Source organism: Moschus berezovskii, chromosome 13, assembly GCF_049115385.1.
Source record: "Moschus berezovskii isolate FMDL1 chromosome 13, NW_MosBer_1.0, whole genome shotgun sequence".
Classification (NCBI taxonomy): domain Eukaryota; kingdom Metazoa; phylum Chordata; class Mammalia; order Artiodactyla; family Moschidae; genus Moschus; species Moschus berezovskii.
Window position 1 is genome coordinate 11,782,783 of NC_142472.1, and position 19,155 is coordinate 11,801,937.

At 50.0% G+C, this 19,155-nt stretch overlaps 1 protein-coding gene across 1 annotated transcript in view; it reads left to right on the top strand.

Annotated features, from left to right (window-relative positions):
• The window catches only part of STK24 (serine/threonine kinase 24), a 97,516-nt gene that overhangs the window by 57,888 nt on the left and 20,473 nt on the right, over positions 1-19,155 (top strand). Inside the window, exon 3 of the mRNA XM_055426588.2 lies at positions 15,555-15,611. Coding sequence (XP_055282563.1) covers positions 15,555-15,611 — 57 coding nt within the window. The remainder of the gene's footprint in view (positions 1-15,554; positions 15,612-19,155) is intronic.

A 19,155-nucleotide genomic window follows, 5' to 3' on the forward strand; every position in this document is an offset into this window, starting at 1 on the left:
CTTTGTGATGATGTTGCCTTTTGGTTTGACAGTTGAGACCCCTTGGGGTCTGGAGGACTGACTGCTGGAGAGTTAGTTAGCTCGTGGTCCTTTCAGGAGGGTTGAAGTGGTTGAGATGTTTTTGAAAAACCCACGTATGAAACCGAAAGGCTTTACTGGTACATTTGAGAGTCTTTTGTCCCGGTCGTGACAATTCTCTTTAAAGGGCTTCTCTGGTGGCTCAGAGGGTAAAGCGTCTGCCTACAATGTGGGAGACCTGGGTTCAATCCCTGGGTCAGGAAGATCCCTTGGAGAAGGAAATGGCACCCCACTCCAGTACTCTTGCCTGGAAAATCCCATGGATGGAGAAGCCTGGTGGGCTACAGTCCAGTGGGTCGCAAAGAGTGGGACACGACTGAGCGACTTCACTTTCTTTTTCTTCTTCTGAAGTATGGTGTTGGTTTCTGCCATACAGCAGCACGGATCAGCCTATAGGTATCCGTTTGTGCCCTCCCGTGATGACTCATCTTTGAAGAAGTAAATTGATCTGTAGGTGCCTTTCTTCTCCTTCCTCTTTGGATGTCTGAAACGTAGATTTATTAAACTCCTCGTGAGTAGGTTTCCCCACTCTTGCCTCCGTATGCTTGATGCACAGGTGACCAGACAGAGTGTTCTCATGTCTGTTAGTCGCAGTACTGTGGTGGCAGGTGGCAAATATCCTCAGGCATTTCTTTGAAGGAAAGAGGAATTCTTTTTGAAAAAAAGGAGCTCGTGATGCGACATAGTAGAGCATATGCAGACAGCTTTGCTAGCTGTGTGTGTGCGTGTGTGCTAAGTCGCTTTAGTTGGGTCCGACTCTTTGCAACCCTGTGGGCTGTAGCCACCAGGTTCCTCTGTCCATGGAATTCTCCAGGCAAGAATGAATACTGGAGTGCATCGTCATACCCTTCTCCACATTTTCCCGACCCAGGGATCGAACCTGCATCTCTTAGATCTCCTGCCTTGGCAGGCAGGCTCTTGACCATCAGTGCCACCTGGGAAGCCTGGGAGTTACTGATGTCTTGGCATTGGGTGGCTGTTGGCCTACTGCAGGTTGAGTTGCTAAAAGCAGGTTCTATAACCTGTTGGGTAGACCAAACATCGTTACATACTGGTTTAGGTCTTGAACTTAGTTGCCTGGATTTTGATGGTTGTTCATTGCCTTAGTGTGAGATTGGCTTTCTGATTATATGCTTCAATTTCATCTAATGACTTTTCCACGTCGAAATAAATGGGAATCAGTGGAGATTGGCCAGTGGTGAGGTTGGCTATAGACCCGTGCTTATTGAAGCCAATCACCCACATTTTTTGTTTATATAGAAGCCTTTTTCCCCTGCTTTTAACCAGGCTGGTATAGAGAGCCGTGTGGATTTGGGAGTCATTATTGGGCACATTTTTTAAATGGCTGTGATGAGGAGGAGTTTGCAGGTGTTGAAATGTTTGGTAGAAAGCCGTTGGTTCTTTAAAAGTGACAGTTGTTTTCTGGCCCTGTTTCGAAAAGGAAATGCTCTTAGGCTTGCTTTCTGTCCTGAGTTGTGACGTTCAAGACCGCTTGCCTTTCTCTTGCCCCCTTAACTCACCCCGCCCCTAAGTGGAGCGGTTTTTCTGGACACTTTGTGTTTTGAAAATGGAGCTCCATTCAGAGGGGGACAGACTTGTCCCTAAAGGAGAAGGGGCATAAATACGCCAAATGCAAAACCACAATGATTTCTTTGGTTGCAGGGACCTTGGGGCCATCTTGAGCTAAGAACTTGCCTTTAGAAGATCCTTTGGTTCCCACCCATGTCTCCCTCTCCTCAAAGGGATGGCAGTCCAATGGACAGTGGGCACATGACCCCCTGCCTCGCCAGACTCCCACGGAGGTAAGCTGCTGTTGGCGCTGCCCGGACAAATGTGTGCCCTCCGTCAGCCTGAGCTCAGCCTCCACCCACAGCTCATGCACGCATGTCAGAGGCCCTGAGACTCTGTCTCTCCTGTCTCCAGCCAGGGCTGGGGCTCTGCCCTATCAGATGACCACGCGGGGCTTAGGAATGAGTGGAGTGCAAGGCAGGCCTGGGCGCTTTCTCCTGGTTGAGGACAGGCCTTCCCCTGACTGAGGTGGTGGTCTTGAACTCACGGTCAGCCTGCTGCGGGTCTGTGTCTGTCACTCACTGCACAGTGGGCTTAATTCTGGTCACTCAGAGCCATTATTGCTTCAGGGGCAAGTTGCACAGTCTCCTGCCCTTCTTGCTTGTGTCGGGGGCGGCAGAACACACTGTTGATGGGGTTGCTGTCAACTGTCACGAGTCTGGTGCTGGTGTGTGTGAGTTAGAAACTGAGCTCTGACCATCTAGGAGTGATGGCTCCGGATCCGGACCCGGGGAAGGCTCAGCGGACGGCAGCCCCAGGCCGGCTTGGCTTGGCTGCCAGCGGGCTGCGTCCTCCTGCTGTATTGCTTCGCTCTTCAAGGAGCAGAAAGAGCAGAACGAATTACTGTGTTTTCTAGCAGAGTTTTGTCATTTTGTTTTTGTCGTGAAGGGCTTAGGTGTCTGGGTTAAAAAGAGGAGAAATTTTAATTTGTCTTCCTTGGGAAAAGGTGGGGGTCAATTTCCCTTGGGCTGTTGGAATGAAGTCAGACTTGGGGAGCCTGAGGTGTGGCTGTCGAGAGAAGTGGACTTTTTAACCCGAGGGCTGTCTTTTGGACCTCGTGCATAGACCTCCCATCTCCCTTTCTGTAATAGCTGGCGAGTGGGCAGGTGGGTGTTGCAGGATGGCCGGCTGTGCAGGCTTGGGAGGTCGCGAGGGTCTGGTCTTCTCAGGGCTGAGTGCTGAGAGCATGAGGGTGGGGCTCAGAGAGGCTGCTGGTCGGTGGGGTCCCTGCCCAGGGTGACCCATGTCCAGGGTGGCCCCATGTCCAGGGTGGCCCCATGTTCAGGGTGACCCCATGTCTGGGGTGGTGCTTGAGGCGCCTCACCGCCACCATTTCCTTTGTGACAGCTTGTCCGCATTTTCAAAAAGGAAGCATCTTCATCGTTGACCTTTGGAGGGGGCAGGTAATTTCCTCTGACCTGTGAGGATCGCCTCTGCCTGTCACCAGGATCTCCCTCCTAGCTCCGGGCCCTGTGCTCTGGCGAGGCCCCGGGCCCGTGTGGAGCACGTTAGCAAGGTCATCTCCCCGTTCTCACGTGCTCTTGGACCTCCCGGGTCCCCATACCGAGTGTACTCTCCAGGAGGCGCGGCAAGCCACCTGCAGTCCCTTGCTCTTTCTTTCACGGACTGTCTGAGGAGGCGGCTGCACCTCTAATCTAAGGGAATCCGTCCCAGCCCAGCGTCTGTGTGAGAGCAGCAGGTTATGAGTGCAGGGATATTCAGAGAATTTTTAATTCTGGCTTCCCTTCTTGCTTTAACAATGTACTGAGTTTGATACTACCTTTTCCGGTTCGAATCAAGTTTCTGCCTCCATCTGACATTTGGAAAATTAGAGCCGGTCCCCTGGAGTTGGCTGTCAACAGGAGCGGCAAATTCCTAGCCCGGCTCTGTGCTGTCTTCTTTGACCTAAGGAGGTTTGGGGCTCTCGGTCCTGCCCTAGATGAGTTGCAGTGTACAGAACTGTGTCCATCTTTACCTCGTTTCAGGAAAGCACTCTCTGGGTAAACTGGGATCTTTGGCAGTTGGGTTAAGATAAGGACTGGCCCCCCTAGAGCATATTTAACTAGTGTTCACTTGTGCCATACTGGGGAGAAGAAAAAAAAACACCTAGGAAATGTTTGCAACATATTCAGTGAGGTGTTTGAGCCCTTAATGACTTTGGGGTCTGAAGTGTCTTTCCCCACAGGTAATCTGACAGGTGCTTGCTTTTTAAAATCTTCAAGCGGTATTGTGTGTGTGCGTGTGCGCGTGTGCGTGCGCGCGCAGGGCCGAGCTCGGTCTGTCTGGCTCTTTGCAACCTCATGGACTGCAGCCCACCAGGCTCCCTGTCCATGGGATTTTTCCAGGCAAGAATTCTGGAGTGGGTTGCCACTTCCTTCTCCAGAGGATCTTCCCAACCCAGGGATGGATAGAGCCTGTATCTCTGTTGTCTTGTCTCCTGCGTTGGCAGGTGGATTATTTACCATTGGTACCACCTGGCCTGGGTTTTAGGGCCCTGGGCCCCCCCACCCCGCGTCGGGTCCAGCCACCCCTCCTGCCATCATGTCACACAACTCGCTGCTTCTGGGTGCTCGGAGCCCGGCTGCCCTGCCTCCGTCGGGCATGGATGCAGGTTGGGGGCCCTGTGCCCGGATCTTCTCGGGTTGGCGAAGGAAGGAGACGCGTAATCTGGCCATTGCCACCTCGAGAAAGTGCTCCGGTGGTCAGGGCCCCTGTCCAGAAGGGGGAAGGGGGTGTGTTAGGTCAGGGTGAGATGGAGCCTGGCCTCCTGGATCTGTTTCTTGGAGTTTCCCCAGCTCTGGCTTCAGACTGGAGAGTCCAGAGAGCAGCTCAAAGGCAAGAGACTGCCTGTCCTGGGAGACTCACCCTGAGCCAGAGGACCTGGAGATGGAGCGGGGACTTAGCGGGGGGCTGCGGTGATGAAGACGCCGACCCAAGGAGGGAGAAGGGAAAGCCACACGTGACTCCCGCGTGCGGGTTACACCACAGGGCCACAGAGGGGTGTCGTTCCAAGTCAGATAACTTAGTCTCAACTGAACTCGCCCACATCAGACAGCTGTACCCCCTACTGAGTTCTCCGAGCTTGTTATAAAGGTGGTGTGGTTTCTGCTCCTAAATTATTAAAATAGACTGGAAGCCTTTGGCGGGGCTGGGTCTTGCGCTTTGATGCCCCACTTCTCTCCCTGCCTCTCTCAGCTGTTCCCAGTGCCCCCCGCCCTCCTCCTTGCTGCCAGGTAGGTGGAGGGGCGTCTGGGGGTGTGAGGAGGGTGTGTGTGGGTCTGTGTGGCTCTCCCCTGGGGTCCTGCTCCTAGCCAGCCACCTTGGGGACTCCCTTGGTGCCGTGCCCATGAACCCCACCCCAGTCCCTTGAAAGCTGTGTTTCATCAGGAGTTTCAAACCACACATAAGAGGTGTGAATAACGTGATATAAATATTGTTGGAACCCTCTGTTGTGGTTTTCCTTTCTTTTTTTTACCCCTTCTATTTTCATTTCAAAGTTTAAGCAGTAACATGAGTGATAAGACTCTTTCTAGAAAGACAAGTTTCTTGGCTCATCTGACATGCATATACGATTCTACTCATCGTGGATAGTAAGAAAAGGTGTGGGCACCGGAGGGCATTGAGGTGTGACTTGAAAGTCTAGTGAGTGAAAGTCGCTCAGTTGTGCCCGACTCTTTGTGACCCCATGGACTATACAGACTATATTCTCCAGGCCAAAATACCGGAGTGGGTAGCTTTTCCCTTCTCCAGAGGATCTTCCCAACCCAGGGATCGAGCCCGGGTCTCCCGCATTGCAGGCGGATTCTTTACCAGCTGAGCCAGAAGGGAAGCCCTTAAAGTCCAGATGTGTCATGGAAAGGGAGCATGCCTGGTTCTCGTGAATAATGAGGTTGGCCACCAGCCTTTCACACTGTATTCGGGCCTGTTGGGTCTTTGTGGGCCGAATCTCCCTGTTACCACATACCTGGCACATAATTGGGCTCCACGGGTTGGCGGGGGTGGGGTGGGTGGGGAGGGTCTCACATCAGTTGGAGCGCAGGCTGGCTGTCTGCTGGACGGCTCCGAGGTGGGGCTCGAGCCAGGGGAGCGTTTCTGGGTGCGCCGCGTCCTTGAAGATGTTAGTAGGTGCTGCCTGGTGCGATGTTCGGACACGCTGGGTCTAGTAGGTTTCTGTTACAGTGTTCTCGGAGCTTCTGCGCCTTGAAGGGGAAGTGACACGCGGCGTTCCTAAAGGTGATTCTCTGTGGGGCCCTGCTCTGTCTGTGTTTCTCGCTCGGTAAATTTCAGTTCCGTGAAATCCCCGACAGGTCCCTCTGGAAGCAGCTCTCTAGTCTGCACTTGGAGGATAAGCCTTAGGGGACAAGTGTGGTGAAGAACATAAGCCTGGAGACGCCAAGTTGACACTTAGCAGCAACTTTCTGTGGGTCTCCTGCTATTTCGCTGTCTTTAGAAAAGCATTCCTTTCAATGTTGGTGGTTTAAAGGACCATGAAGCATGAAATAAAAGGCAGTTAATGAAATAGCATGTTAATGTTTTAAACAGTTTCATTTTCCAGTAGTTTTTGAGTGAGACCATGGGATTTGAGAGGAAATAAGCTGTGAATTATTTGTGCATGGCTTGTTCTGTAGGAAACACAAGGTAATACGTTAGCACACGCACAGAGATCCCGAGAGCCGGAATCTACGGTGGATTTAAAATCTTAACGGACAGAAATTGTTGGGGGCTTGGTGGTGGTGGTGGGGTGATTAATACCACATGTCCCTAAAATCTTTTTGTCTCACTTTTTCATAAAAGTTTGCCAAAGCCATTTCTAAGGGTTCCCCTGCCTCAGCAGGGGTGCAGTTCGCTTTTTGTTCATTGCTTCATCCCTGAGCAGACAGTGTAACTGAGGGATGAAGGTACCATCGGAGAAGCCATCCCAGGCCGGCCCCATGGGCCTCTCTGCCCAGCCTGGACCCTCCTGGACCCCTGCCTCTGCTGCAGGGCCACCTGCTCTTGCCCAGTGTTGGGGCCATGCACGTGCAAGCCTGGTGGGTGGGCGGGCACTCCTTCCTCCATCTCTCTGCGGTCCTCAGGGACCTCGACTCCTTATTTGGGGGTGAATGGGCCACCCGCTAGGAAAGGCCGAGCAGGGTGGCCGCTGCCCACCGGCCTCCCTTGGGCCGGCCTGTGCCTGAACCTGGTGGGGTCGGGAGGAATCTGGAAAATGTCTGCTGGTTCTAGAAGCTCTCGTCCTATTGACGTTAGACTCTCAGTGTATTAAAACTTGGAAGGGAGCGTGGACTCTCTGCCAGGAAATTATCCGATTTGTCCATTTTATCATGTGTTTGCAAATCCGCTGGGTCACTTTCTTAGGTTTTTGGCTCAAACTCTTTTAAACACAGTTGATTTCAGAGTTACTTCCAAATAGCTGCCCCATTCCTGTGCTCCTTCCTTCTGTGTATTCTCTAAAGAAAACGAGCTTGGGGCTTGTGATTCCACGTGAGCAACGTGACTGTGAGAAGATAGGGTCTCTGAAAAGGGAGGAAATTCATGCACGTTTTCATAAACGTGAGCGGATGCACAGCTCTCTCAAGCCTTCTCTTAGCGGCTGTTTCCCAGATGTTGGATTTTTTTTTCCATTTTGTGGATGGGGGAGCCCTAGTGTTCTGCAAGAATGGCCAGATGGTGGGTCCACTCCCAGAAGGGCCCCCGATCCCAGCGCAGGGCAGAGCCTGTCCCAGACCTGCGGGGTCCTTGGCTGGTTGTTTAGTCAGTGACTTTGGTTGCATGAAGACCTGGCAGTGGCAGCCTGTCCCATGTCCCTCAGCTCTGAGGAGGGCCTTGCCCCCACACAGGCCCGGGCCTTGGACTGCACACTCTCCCTCCGTCCATGTTTGCTGCCTTGTTCGGAGATGGTACTCTTGACTCCCACGTGTGGGGACCAGGGTGTCCTTGGCCCTTGTGAGCCGCCTGCCACCCCTGGGCTAGTGGGGCCCTCATTTTACTGTGCTGATCTGCGTGGTCATTCAGCCACGTGGGGGGAGCCCCGTGTCCCCTCCACCTGCACCCACACGGTGACAGCCACCCTCCCAGCCTCCGTAGCCATTTGGAAGTCATCAGCTGCATTCCCCGTTGTCCTGGAACAGCTGCAGCTTCTGCTTCTGGGAGAGGGGAAAGAACATCTGTTTTCTCTGAGAGTGATTTTTAGTTTGCGAGCGCCTGTCCTTGCGTTTCTGGGAAAAATAGAAACGGCCTGGGAGTCCTTTGTATCAGACGCCAGGGTGACCGCGGTCGAAGCAGAACAACTGACTAGTGGGTGGACTAAACGAATCCCCAAGTAAATCTGGCTGTGAAACCACAGGGCAGTGTGTCTCACCTCACAGGCAGTTGGGGGTCGAGCAGTCGGCTCAGCACCAAAGAGAACAGAAGACGCTGAGATGTTTCGGACGATGGGGACGTGGATTCCTTTCTCTCCCCGAACATACCACCCATCTGTAATTGAAGAACGTCCCTGCAGACACTTGACAGCTCCATTTTATGGTTTTCAAGAAAGTTGACTGAATTAAAATTCCAATTAGGCGAAATTACTTCGCCAAAAAGAAATTCAGGTCTGTTTCCTGGCTGATGTTACCTATGATTTAAAATAAGCATTAACTGTATTCCTAGTTGTTTGTTTCAATAGCCGATGGAAAAACCCAAGTGAACTTTTTGGCCAGTCCTTACCTCTTCTGTACATTCAAACCTTTGATGTATCTAAACACAGCTGATATATTTAGATACAATAATTATAATTAATTATGCCATATTGGGCTTCCCAGGTGGCGCTCATTGTAAAGAACCCACCTGCCAATGCAGGAGACATAAGAGATGCGGGTTCGATCCCTGGGTACGGAAGATCCCCTGGAGAAGGGAATGGCAACCCACTCCAGTAGTCTTGCCTGGAGAATCCCATGGACAGAGGAGCCTGGCAGGCTATAGTCCATGGGGTTGCAAAGAGTCTAACACAACTGAAGTGACTTAGCACTCACAATTACGCCATATGCTTTTTTTTAAAAAAAACTTGTATTATCCAAGTTGGAGAAGGAAATGGCAACCCACTCCAATATTCTTGCCTGGAGAATTCCATGGATGGAGGATCCTGGTGGGCTACAGTCCATGGGGTCGCAAAGAGTTGGACATCACTGAGCGACTAATTTACATGGTCTAAGTAAATTTCTGGGGGGGACTAAAAAGGTATCCTGAGATGACAGCCCTTACTTAGATTATGTAATGAGGAGCTGCTTAGCATGTAACCACAGAGAAGTTTCCTGAGGGTGAGGGGAATGGACACAGCACAAGCGGGACTTTCAGGTGTTTGGGTGAATGAAGACGTCAGGGCGCAGACATGGGCTGCTCGGACCAGGCCCTTTCATCGAGCGCTGTCTGGGAGCCACACGACGTGGCAGTCATTACCGACTGACCACAGTTTGCCAGTTGCTGGACGGGGCACTTAGCGTGGCTCCTCTCTGGGCGTCTGTACGGAACTGTGTGGACGTTTGTATAAATGCCGCGAGGGGGTCTTCTGGCCAAGGCAGCAGTGGAGCCGGGGGACGTGGTAGTTGATGTCGTGGTCAGGTGTGGGGGACTGGAACTGCTGGTCTTGTCAGTGACCTCAGGTCTGTGCCCCGGGAAGGGGTTGCTTGTCTGATGCACGTGCAGCTGGACTGTGCCCTGTCACCCATCGTGAACAAGCTGACTGTAAATCGAGTACCTGCGTCTGTCTGACTGTTATTCTGGAATAGAGCTGTGCAGAAGATAAAGGCGAGTGAGGTGGCCGGGAGGTGCGGAGGAAGAGGAGCAAGGGTTCGGGTGGCAGAGTCCTTGCTCCTCAGTACAGCCCAGCTCTGAACAGGCGGCACATTGAGAAGTCCCTTCCTTCGGAAGCAGTTTACTGTTGGGGTGTGGTAATTACCCTGCAGGCTGGAAATAGAAGTATAAATACATAAGGAATTCGCCACCCGTACACCTGAAATAATAGCATCTGTTATTCGTGCGTATCTTAAATCCATAAATTGTCTTAACACTTAAGGCTCCTCTTCAATTTGCAAACCACAGTAAAGTCTTCTTTCTCAGCTGTGTTCACCCTCACGCTTGGTCTTGTCCCATCCTTGGGCCGGGCCTTTATTGGAGAATTAATTCTGCACGCTAGCAATCACTTCTTTTGGTTTTGTGGTTTTGTTGCAGGTATTTCTGATGCATGATGTGTTGTCATCATTCAGTCACTCAGTCGTGTCCAGCTCTTTGTGGCAACATGGACTGCAGCACGCCAGGCTTCCCTGTCCTTCACCATTTGCTCAAACTTATGTCCATTGAGTTGGTGATGCCATTCAATCCTCTGTTGCCGCCTTCTCCTCCTGCCCTCAGTATTTCCCAGCATCAGGGTTTCTTCCATTGAGTCGGCTCTTCACGTCATGTGGCCAAAGTGTTGGAGCTTCAGCTGTAGCATCAGTCCTTCCGATGAATATTCAGGACTTATTTCCTTTAGGATTGACTGATTTGATCTCCTTGCTGTCAAAGGGACTCTCAAGAGTCTTCTTCAACGCCACAGTTGGAAAGCATCAATTCTTCGGCGCTCAGCCTTCTTTACGGTCCAAGTCTCCTGTCGATACATGACTACTGGAAAAACCATAGCTTAGACTATGTGGACCTTTGTTGGCAAAGTAATGTCTCTGCTTTTTAAAACACTGTCTAGGTTTGTCATAGCTTTTCTTCCAAGGAGCAGGCGTCTTTTGATTTCATGGGCGCAGTCACCATCTGCAGTGATTTTGGATATGACGTGCAGTGATACGAAAATCTTTTCGCCTGGCAGAAGGACATTCTTGCAATTATTAGAAACACTTCACTTTTGGGAAGAGTCCATTTTTAGCTTATCATGATTGTAGCGGACTTGTTTGACTTGGCAGTTTATGCCCCCTGACGTTACATTTGGTCTTGTATGAGGAGGAGGGGGACGGGGTGGGGGAGTCCTCCTCTTCCACCTCCCCAGGCACTCCTTCCACGTTCTCTCTCTCGTTTTGGTTCTTCTCTGTCAGATTTAGGTTGTGAGTTTTATTTCCTTGAGACCCTGTGAGGATCTTTAAGCTGAGTGCTTTTATCCATCTTAGCTTCTACCAGCATTCAGCACAGAAACGTCGCATTAACACATCTTTTACTGCGTTGTGCCAGATTTGTGTCGATGTCAAAGTGCAGGACATCTCTGTACCTGTTGGGGAGACTTAATTACTGAGACTCACGCACATACACGCACGCAGTTGGAAGGCAGCCTCTTCCAGGAGAGACTCCTGACGTGAACCCCGAGAAGAGCGTCTGGGGGCGGCCCCGTGTCCTTGCCAATTTGCTGCAGGACATTAGGGCAAAAGTTCTTCCTCTCGGCACAGGGGAGCGGGGTGTGGGAATGCCGCAAGTCCCAGGCACATGTTAGGCAAATTGAGGTCCTTTTGAGACAGTCGGATCAGAGTTGGTCACTTTCTGAAACAAAAGCGGTTAAGAGCAGTTATGTTAGAACACGTTTCCTCGCTGGCGTCCTTTAGAGATTGCTTAGCTGTTTGTTCCGGTGTCTGACTCAGCTTTAAGCCTGGGGTTGAGCCCCAGTTGCTCCCCTCCCTGCACTCGGCCAGCTATGCAGTTCTGTCAGATAGAAGAGGCTGGTGACCTCGATGCATGTTTTCTGTGTCTGTGAGTCTCTTCCTGTTCTGTAGATAAGTTTCTTTGTATTTTTTTTTTTTTTTACTTGACTCCACATATGAGTGATATCATATGATACTTGTCTTTCTCTGCCTGCCTTACTTTACTCAGTATGCTCATCTCCAGGTCCATCCATGTGGCTGCAGATGGCATTATTTCATTCTTTTTCACGGCCGAGTAGTATTCCATTGTCTATACATGCCACACCTTCTTTAGCCATTCATCTATCGATGGACATTTAGGTTGCTTCCATGCCTTGGCCTTTATCAGTAGCGCCGCTGTGAACACAGGGATGTATTATCTTTGTGAATTATAGTTTTGTCTGGATGTATGCCAAGAGTGGGATTGCTGGATCATATGGAAATGCTTCAGTTTTCTAAGGAACCTCCATACTGTTCTCTGTAGTGACTGCACCAACTTAACATTCCCACCAATAGTTTCCAGGAGGGTTCCAACAGTTTGGGGAGGGTTCCCCTTTCCCCACATCCCTTCTAGCATTTGTGATCTTCTTAACGATGGCCGTTCTGACCCGCGTGAGGTGATGCCTCATTGCAGTTGTTTGGTTTGCCTTTCCCTAGTCATTAGTGGTGGTGAATACCTTTTCAGGTGCCTGTTAGCCATTGGTTTTCTGATGGATCTTCTCATTTCCTTCTCTGGCTATTACTTCCGTGGTGTCTGCCATTGATCAGATGGGCCTCTCCTCTGAGCACCCACAGCATTTTGTCCCGCCACAGGCTGGCTGGTGGTACTTACTTGGCCATTTTTCTGTCAGGAAAAGTGATTCATTTAGGAAAAGAGCCTGGGCCCTGTCACTTTAGAACTCCCCCACGACACTGTGTGTGGGGGGGCAAGTGTCTGAATCACTGAGGAATGCTGGTGTCCATGGGACAGAGGAACAATTAAATCAGCTTTTGTCGAGGTTAGGGATGCGGTTCTTGTGCCTGGAGTACAGTTGGAAGGTGCTGTGATCATCAGGGCGTTGGTTTGACTGTAAAACAGGGTAGGAGTTTGGCTTCGAAACCAGTTTTCTTGCCTCCTAGTTTCCCAGTGGATCTGGGTTCAAACAGGGGACACTCTCTAAAGTCCGTGTGGTCATAACAGCTCAAGTTCATGGGCACTGCAGCGTGCAGGGCTCGCCCCTGTGGTGGCCGTCCTTCCGTCCCCGGAGCAGACGGGACACTGAACATGGCTTCAAGCCTGGTCTCTGGGTCGTGGAGCTGGTGAGGGCCAGAGGCAGATCCAAACCTGGGCTGGGAAGTCTGCGTTCACGTCCGGCATCTTCGCAGAAGGCACCTTTGCTTTATCAGCCGTTCGCTGGTTTACTGAGACCTCCTGCACTGTTGAGACCTCCTGGGCCCACCCTCTCTGTGGGCCCCACAGATGCATAGAAGTGAAGTGAAGTCACTCAGTTGTGTCCGACTCTTTGCGACCCCGTGGACTGTAGCCTACAAGACTTCTCTGTCCATGGAATTTTCCAGGCAAGAGTACTTGAGTGGGTTGCCATTCCCTTCTCCAGGTGATCTTCCTGACCCAGGGATTGAACCTGGCTGTCTGAGCCACCAGGGAAGCCCACAGATGCACAAGCAGAACTTATTTCGTTTCAGAATTCATACTGTAAAGTGTAATACTTGTTAACGCTGCCCAATCTGCCCCTTTTCTCATTTACCTTGTTTTAACCTTCCTGTCGTCTGAATGTCTGTGAATTAGTGCTAGCTTTCAGTCACCAACTCCAGACGGCACAGGGCAAGTTTGCCTGTCAGTGGTATCGTTGTAGACGTGGCGTCCACGTTAAATTAATCTCCACAAGCAAAAATTGCCGAAAGCAAAATCAAAAGACAGATGAGGACATTGCTGCATTTGTGGCTCATGTTACAGGGAGCTAGCTGCTTTCTCCGATATATTAGGTCAACAGAAAAGCAGGTAAAGGATATAATGCTGCTGCTGCTGCTGCTAAGTCGCTTCAGTTGTGTCCAACTCTGTGCGACCCCAGAGACGGGAGCCCACCAAAGAAAACACATGTGACTCAGACTCAAGTCCCCGGTGACCTCCCAGGCCTCTCTCCTTGGCTGGGAGGTGCCCTGCGTCATCTCGTGTCTGCCCCTCTGTGAGCCTGGGTCCTAATACCTCCTTGGGAGGACACCAGTCACTTTGGATGAGACCCACTTGTGTGGCTTCACTTTACCTTTCACCTCTTGTTGAAGAATTTGTCTCCAAACAGTCAAATTTTGCGGTGCTCAAGGTTGGGACTTCAGCGTATGACTTTCGGAGGGGGACTCCAATTCACCTCCTAAGTTCCATGATGCTGGTTAAGGGATAGAGTGTGTTGACAAAGCAGGGAAAGAATTAGCACTCATACATTGTTGGAGGCAGGATTAAACTGAGCCGACCGCTTTGAAGAATCATCTGTCATTATCTGTTTAAATTCAAGTGGATTCCTTTGACTCAGCATCCAGGAACTCCTCAAATGATACCTCTGGGAGGTTCTTCAATTGACAGCTGGCTCATGATAGCAAAAGAATGGAAATAACAGTCAGTAGGGTGTGGGTTGGTTACGGCTACAAAAAGAAATTCCTTTATGGACAGATACAGAGTGCTCTTAGGAGAAGCAAGGCATAGAACAGTGGCTCAGATGGTAAAAAAAAAATCGCCTGCAGTGTGAGAGACCCGGGTTTGCTCCCTGGGTTGGAAAGGTCCCCTGGAGGAGGGCATGGCAACCCCCTCCAGTATTCTGGCCTGGAGAACCCCCATGGACAGAGGAGCCTGGGAGGCAACAGTCCATGGGCTTGCTAAGAGTCGCTAAGACCCTACTGAGCACCTTAGCACACAGCGTTGCACAGAGTGTCATGTTTGGATAGAAGTGGAGGAAGGGTTCACAGGGGTCTGCAGGAGACAGTCTCTGAAGTTACAGAAAATGTGCTGAGAAGTTGGATGTGGAGGCTGGGCAGCCAAGGGCCAGGGGTGAGACAGAAGCTTCCCACTCCACACACTTTGTGTGCGTGTGCCAAGTCGCTCAGTCGTGTCCAGCTCCTTGCAGGCCCATGGACTGTAGCCCTCCAGACTCCTCTGTCAGTGGGCTTCTCCAGGCGAGGATGCTGGAATGGGTAGCCGTTTTCTACTCCAGGGGATCTTCCCGACCCAGGGATCGAACCCACATCCCTTCCGTCTCCTGCACTGGCAGGTGGGTTCTTTACCACTCGCGCCACCTGGGAACACTTGGCTGCCTTTTAAATTTTCAATCCTGAAGTTATTAAATACATATTTTCTTTCCCTTATGAGGAACTTACAAGGTTATTCATAATGACATGGTTTGAGGTCATTTCTTAAAAAATGAAATATTCTGATGGAAATCATTCTTATTTTTAGAACTCTTGTTTTTCTTTGAGTACTCCCACAAGTCATTCATGCAGGAGGTTTTATGAGGGCCCTGACTGTGTATGTGGATCGTGACTGTGCTTGGTCACTTGGTTACCAGTTCGGTCCCCGAAACAGGTCCTGTGTGTCCCCTGGGCAGACCTCTTTCTCAAGCACTCTGGCCTCAAGGCTTGTGGGGCAGTAATTATTTTTTCATTCTACTGTAGAATGTGTATGAATCAGTGTTCCAGATTTTATTTGGCTGAGAAATTCCCATGCAGGGAAATACTGTTTGGCCTTGGTAATTGGACTGCTTTGGTTTTATCAGGTTATTCTGAGGCGCTTCAGGGTGACGCTGTGGCGGAGGCTAATCGCTCTTGGCTTGTTTAGTTCCCTGAGCTTTGCAAAGCGCTTTCACATTCATGATCTCATTTTATTATCAGATGAACTGTGAGGTTTATTATTGCCATGTTTTTCTGGCCCATGCACTCACAACCTGGCTGTCTCACAGTGAGTTGGTGACTGGCTCCCAACTCAGAGGCTTCCCAGTATAAGCTGGCTTTGCCAAGGGCAAGAGAGAGTTGTCGGTCAGCACTGCTGTGCAGTTACACTTGAGGCTGGTGGACATTGATCATGCAGTTCAGAGGGGGTGACTTTGGCCCCCAGAAGACACTGGCCCTGTCTGGTTTCAGGGTGGGGAGTGCGCTGCTGGCCTCTAGTGGTCGGAGGCAAGGGATGCCCCTCAACACCTCTCAGGCACAGGGAAATACCTTTAGGTTATTTAAAATATTTCTGCCTTTTTTTTTTTTTTTTTGGTAAGTAATTTCCTTCTTTTTTCTTTGTCTTTGCAGGACACTAAATTGTGGATAATAATGGAATATCTTGGTGGAGGCTCTGCACTGGACCTTGTAAGTATCATGTCGGACATTGAACACGCAGCAGTGGTCTTGGTTGTAAAAATGATTCTGTTTACATTTCTGTCTCCCTCTTCAGTTGCATGATAAAAGGGCCAGAATACTCCTTATAATAGGGATTTCTGCTCCAGACACATTGCTGAGAAGTAGCGGTTCCCTTGTGAAGCCAGTCTTTACTGTATCGTGGGGAACCAGTGAATTCATTCCACGCAGCCACAAAAGGTGTTGCCTGCTCAGTCTGACCTCACAACAGTTTCTGATTTTCTAAAACTGGTTTGAACTTTTGTGGCATTCAAACACCATCATTGTTTCCCGTTTCAGATGGTAACTTCACTTCTAAAGCATGCGTGAAGCGTTTTCATTTATAATTCATTAGAATTTAAAAAAGTAACGTTTGGTTTCAGGGGTAAGAGACAGGCACAGCATCACACGTGAGAGCAGTGGTCAGGCCGCGTGTGAAGGCAGTGTCTGCTCCCTGGGTGCACGTGCAGAGGGGCCTTGCTGCGCCCGCAGCGTGTTTCTGGGGGAGCGGACCCCTGCCAGTGGCGGTGTCTCCTATGTGGCCTGGACCCAGCTGCCTGGCCCCCGCACACCGTAGTGGCAGCTCAGTGTAGGCTGACCTCAGAGTCATAGTCTGCGATTCGTTTCTCATGGTAAAACATGGTTACACGTTGGCCTCAGGTGAGATGCTCAGAGATCACCGGCAGATCATAAGCATTACTTGGGTCATCCTTGAAACACAGTATATACAAAGCAAAGGTTTTTAAAAGATCTCACATGGCTGTTTAGCCCTGACATCTCACCCCAACATGGTCATGCAGTGAAATCAGCGTAATCAGCACTCTTTTTCCCTGACCGCAGGGGAAGGTAAACTTCTAAAACTCTGTGTATTATGAAAGGCTCTGTACCCAAGTTTTAAAAAATCACATAATGTTATAAACCATAAAAGCAATTGGTCAAAATAGAGTTCGAAAGGAAATTTCAAGAAAAAAATTTAACACCGTCTCAACTATTGTATTTAAACGGAGACGTGGCAGAGAGCTGGGTACAGTTTATGGCTCACTTTGCTTTTCCATAAATATATGTATTACACAGAGGGCTTTCTTTCTTTTTTTACTCTTTTGAGAGCTACTACAGAAATGTAGAAAATTGCCTCATTTTGTATAATTAGATTTACTATTATCTTAAGTGAATTTCATTTGTGGCATGTGTGAAGTTATTTGTGGAGATGTTTTCCCAACGCTGAGCTCTTCAGAGCAGCAGTTCTAGTCTCTAGATGCTTTATTTATTCATTCCTAATGCCACCATAATTGAATTTATTTAGTGGTAACTTTCTTTGGATTTTTGAGTGGAAGTCTGTGAAATTGTGGACAGGACAGTTTGCAAGGCAGTGTAGAATTCTCCACTTATTAGATAAAATCCCATCTGGAGTGAGTCCCAGCAAATTGCCATCCACCTCTTACATCAGTGGCTCCAGGTGCCCTTTTTGAATGTCTCCAAATCATCTTATTTTAGTCGAGGAAACAGAAACGCTCAGAAATTAGGTGTCGCAGCTAGCAAGTAGAGCTGAGTGTTGCACGTTGCTGTGACCAGCTGCAGAGCCCTCTCTGTCATTTCTCTCTTAATCTCTTACCTTTTTTTTTTTTTTTGCTTTCCTGACTCTAGTCCTCAAAGAAGATGCACTTTAATAATGAGATACAAGAATTATTTATTTTTTGAATGTAGAAGACTATTAGGATTATTTTGAGAGAGTCTATTAAGCGTTTATATAAGATTGAAAAAACTGGAGTATGGCTGCATATGACAGTAGTTGAATAAATGGGTTTGGGACATTTCTTTGAAAAATTCCACCTTGCTTTATCTAGTGTCTCTGTTAAGGGACACTGTGCTGACACGTTTGTGTGTGTCTTTGGAGCGGACCCCGTACATGAGGCCCATCAGGGGGAGATGACTGTGTCTTGTTAAGGGGACTGCTCTGCTGTTTCCTGGAGCACAAAGGTCTCACTGGCGCTCTCCTCACTTTAGAGACATAACTTTGTCTTCATGCACCGGAGCTGCTCTAACGAAATGCCACAGGCCGGGTGGCTTTTTTCACTCTGCATTTTAGTCATCGTGCCTTTTTACTGAGGCTGTAAGACAGTAGTTTCAGTGACACCTTAGCCTAGGGCAGGAAGACGGCACCTTCCTTCACCCGAGATTACCTTTGAGCATGTCTCATGGCTAACACTTCCTTTTCCTTTCTTTTCATCTGGAGTTGAGGTTCCGAGTAGAGGCAGACAGTGGATTGTACTGCGTGTGGGGAAGTGCTGCAAGGAAACGAGAGTAGCGTAAGGTCAGCTGGGAGAAGGGGAAGGAGGATTAGCAGCAGAGGGTCTGACACGGAGAGATTTCTCACTGATTGTAAGATGTCAACATTATAGCAGAAGCTGCGGAATTTAATTAAGAAGGAACTGGGCTTTATGAAGGAACTGGACTACGTAAGGGGGCTTCCCAGGTGACGCGGTGGTCAAGAAGTGCCAGTGCAGGAGACACGGTTCGATTCCTGGGTCGGGAAGACCCCCCCTTGGAGAAGGAAATGGCAACCCACCCCAGTATTCTTGCAGGGAAAATCCCATGGACAGAGAAGCCTGGAGGGCCCACAGTCCATGGGGTCGCAAAGAATCGACACGACTAAGCACACACACAACAAGAACAAGGCTACGTAAACCGGTCACTCAGGCAGAGATGTTTGACAAACTTAAAACCGAATATGCAACATGGATTTTAAAAAGCAGGGTGACATACCCGTTAATGTTTAGGGCAAGCTGCTGTGGCTGCCACCCCAAACGGTGTCTCACACGAGATGGGAAATTCAGTCCTCTCCCGCACGTGGTCTCACCGGCCTTCAGGCCATGTGGCCGTCAGGGCCCCGCTGCGGTGGGTGACTTCCCGTGGTCTTACATCCTTGTCCTCCCCAGCGGCCACTGTTTCAAAGCCAAGACTAGGACTCGGAAGGGGCTCTTCTGCTCATAATCCTCTGGTGAGAGCTTGGTCATGTGGCCCGACTTGGCAGCTGCAGAGGCCAGCAGACGTGGTCCATAGTTGGGTGGCCGCCTGCAGGCTGAGGGTCTCATGAGAGGAGGGAGGGATGACAGACTTGGGAGAGGGATTAGAGGTCACCAAGAGACGAGGAGCAGTCTGCATCCTTCCCCGCTACCCCCTAATCTTTGCTTTATAGAGATTATGGGAAGAGTTCCACAGTCCTCTTCCATGAAGAGACTGCTTAGAAACGTGGTTTTAGTGGTGGACAAGGTGAGTCCCCATGAATTGAGCAGCTCTGTGCTCCAGGGAACAACTGGATGCCCTTCACAGTGAATTTTGACCCTCAGAGGGCCTCCCTGCTCTGTAAATAAAATAGTCTTTCTCTCCCCGGCCCCGCCTGTGAGTCACCGGTGGGCTGTATCTGGGCCAGACGTGAAGGGCATAAGCATCCATGCATCAGTCAGAGAGCCAGCTCTCATGGTCCAGGGGAGAGGTTTCAGCTCTTACCTCCCGTCAG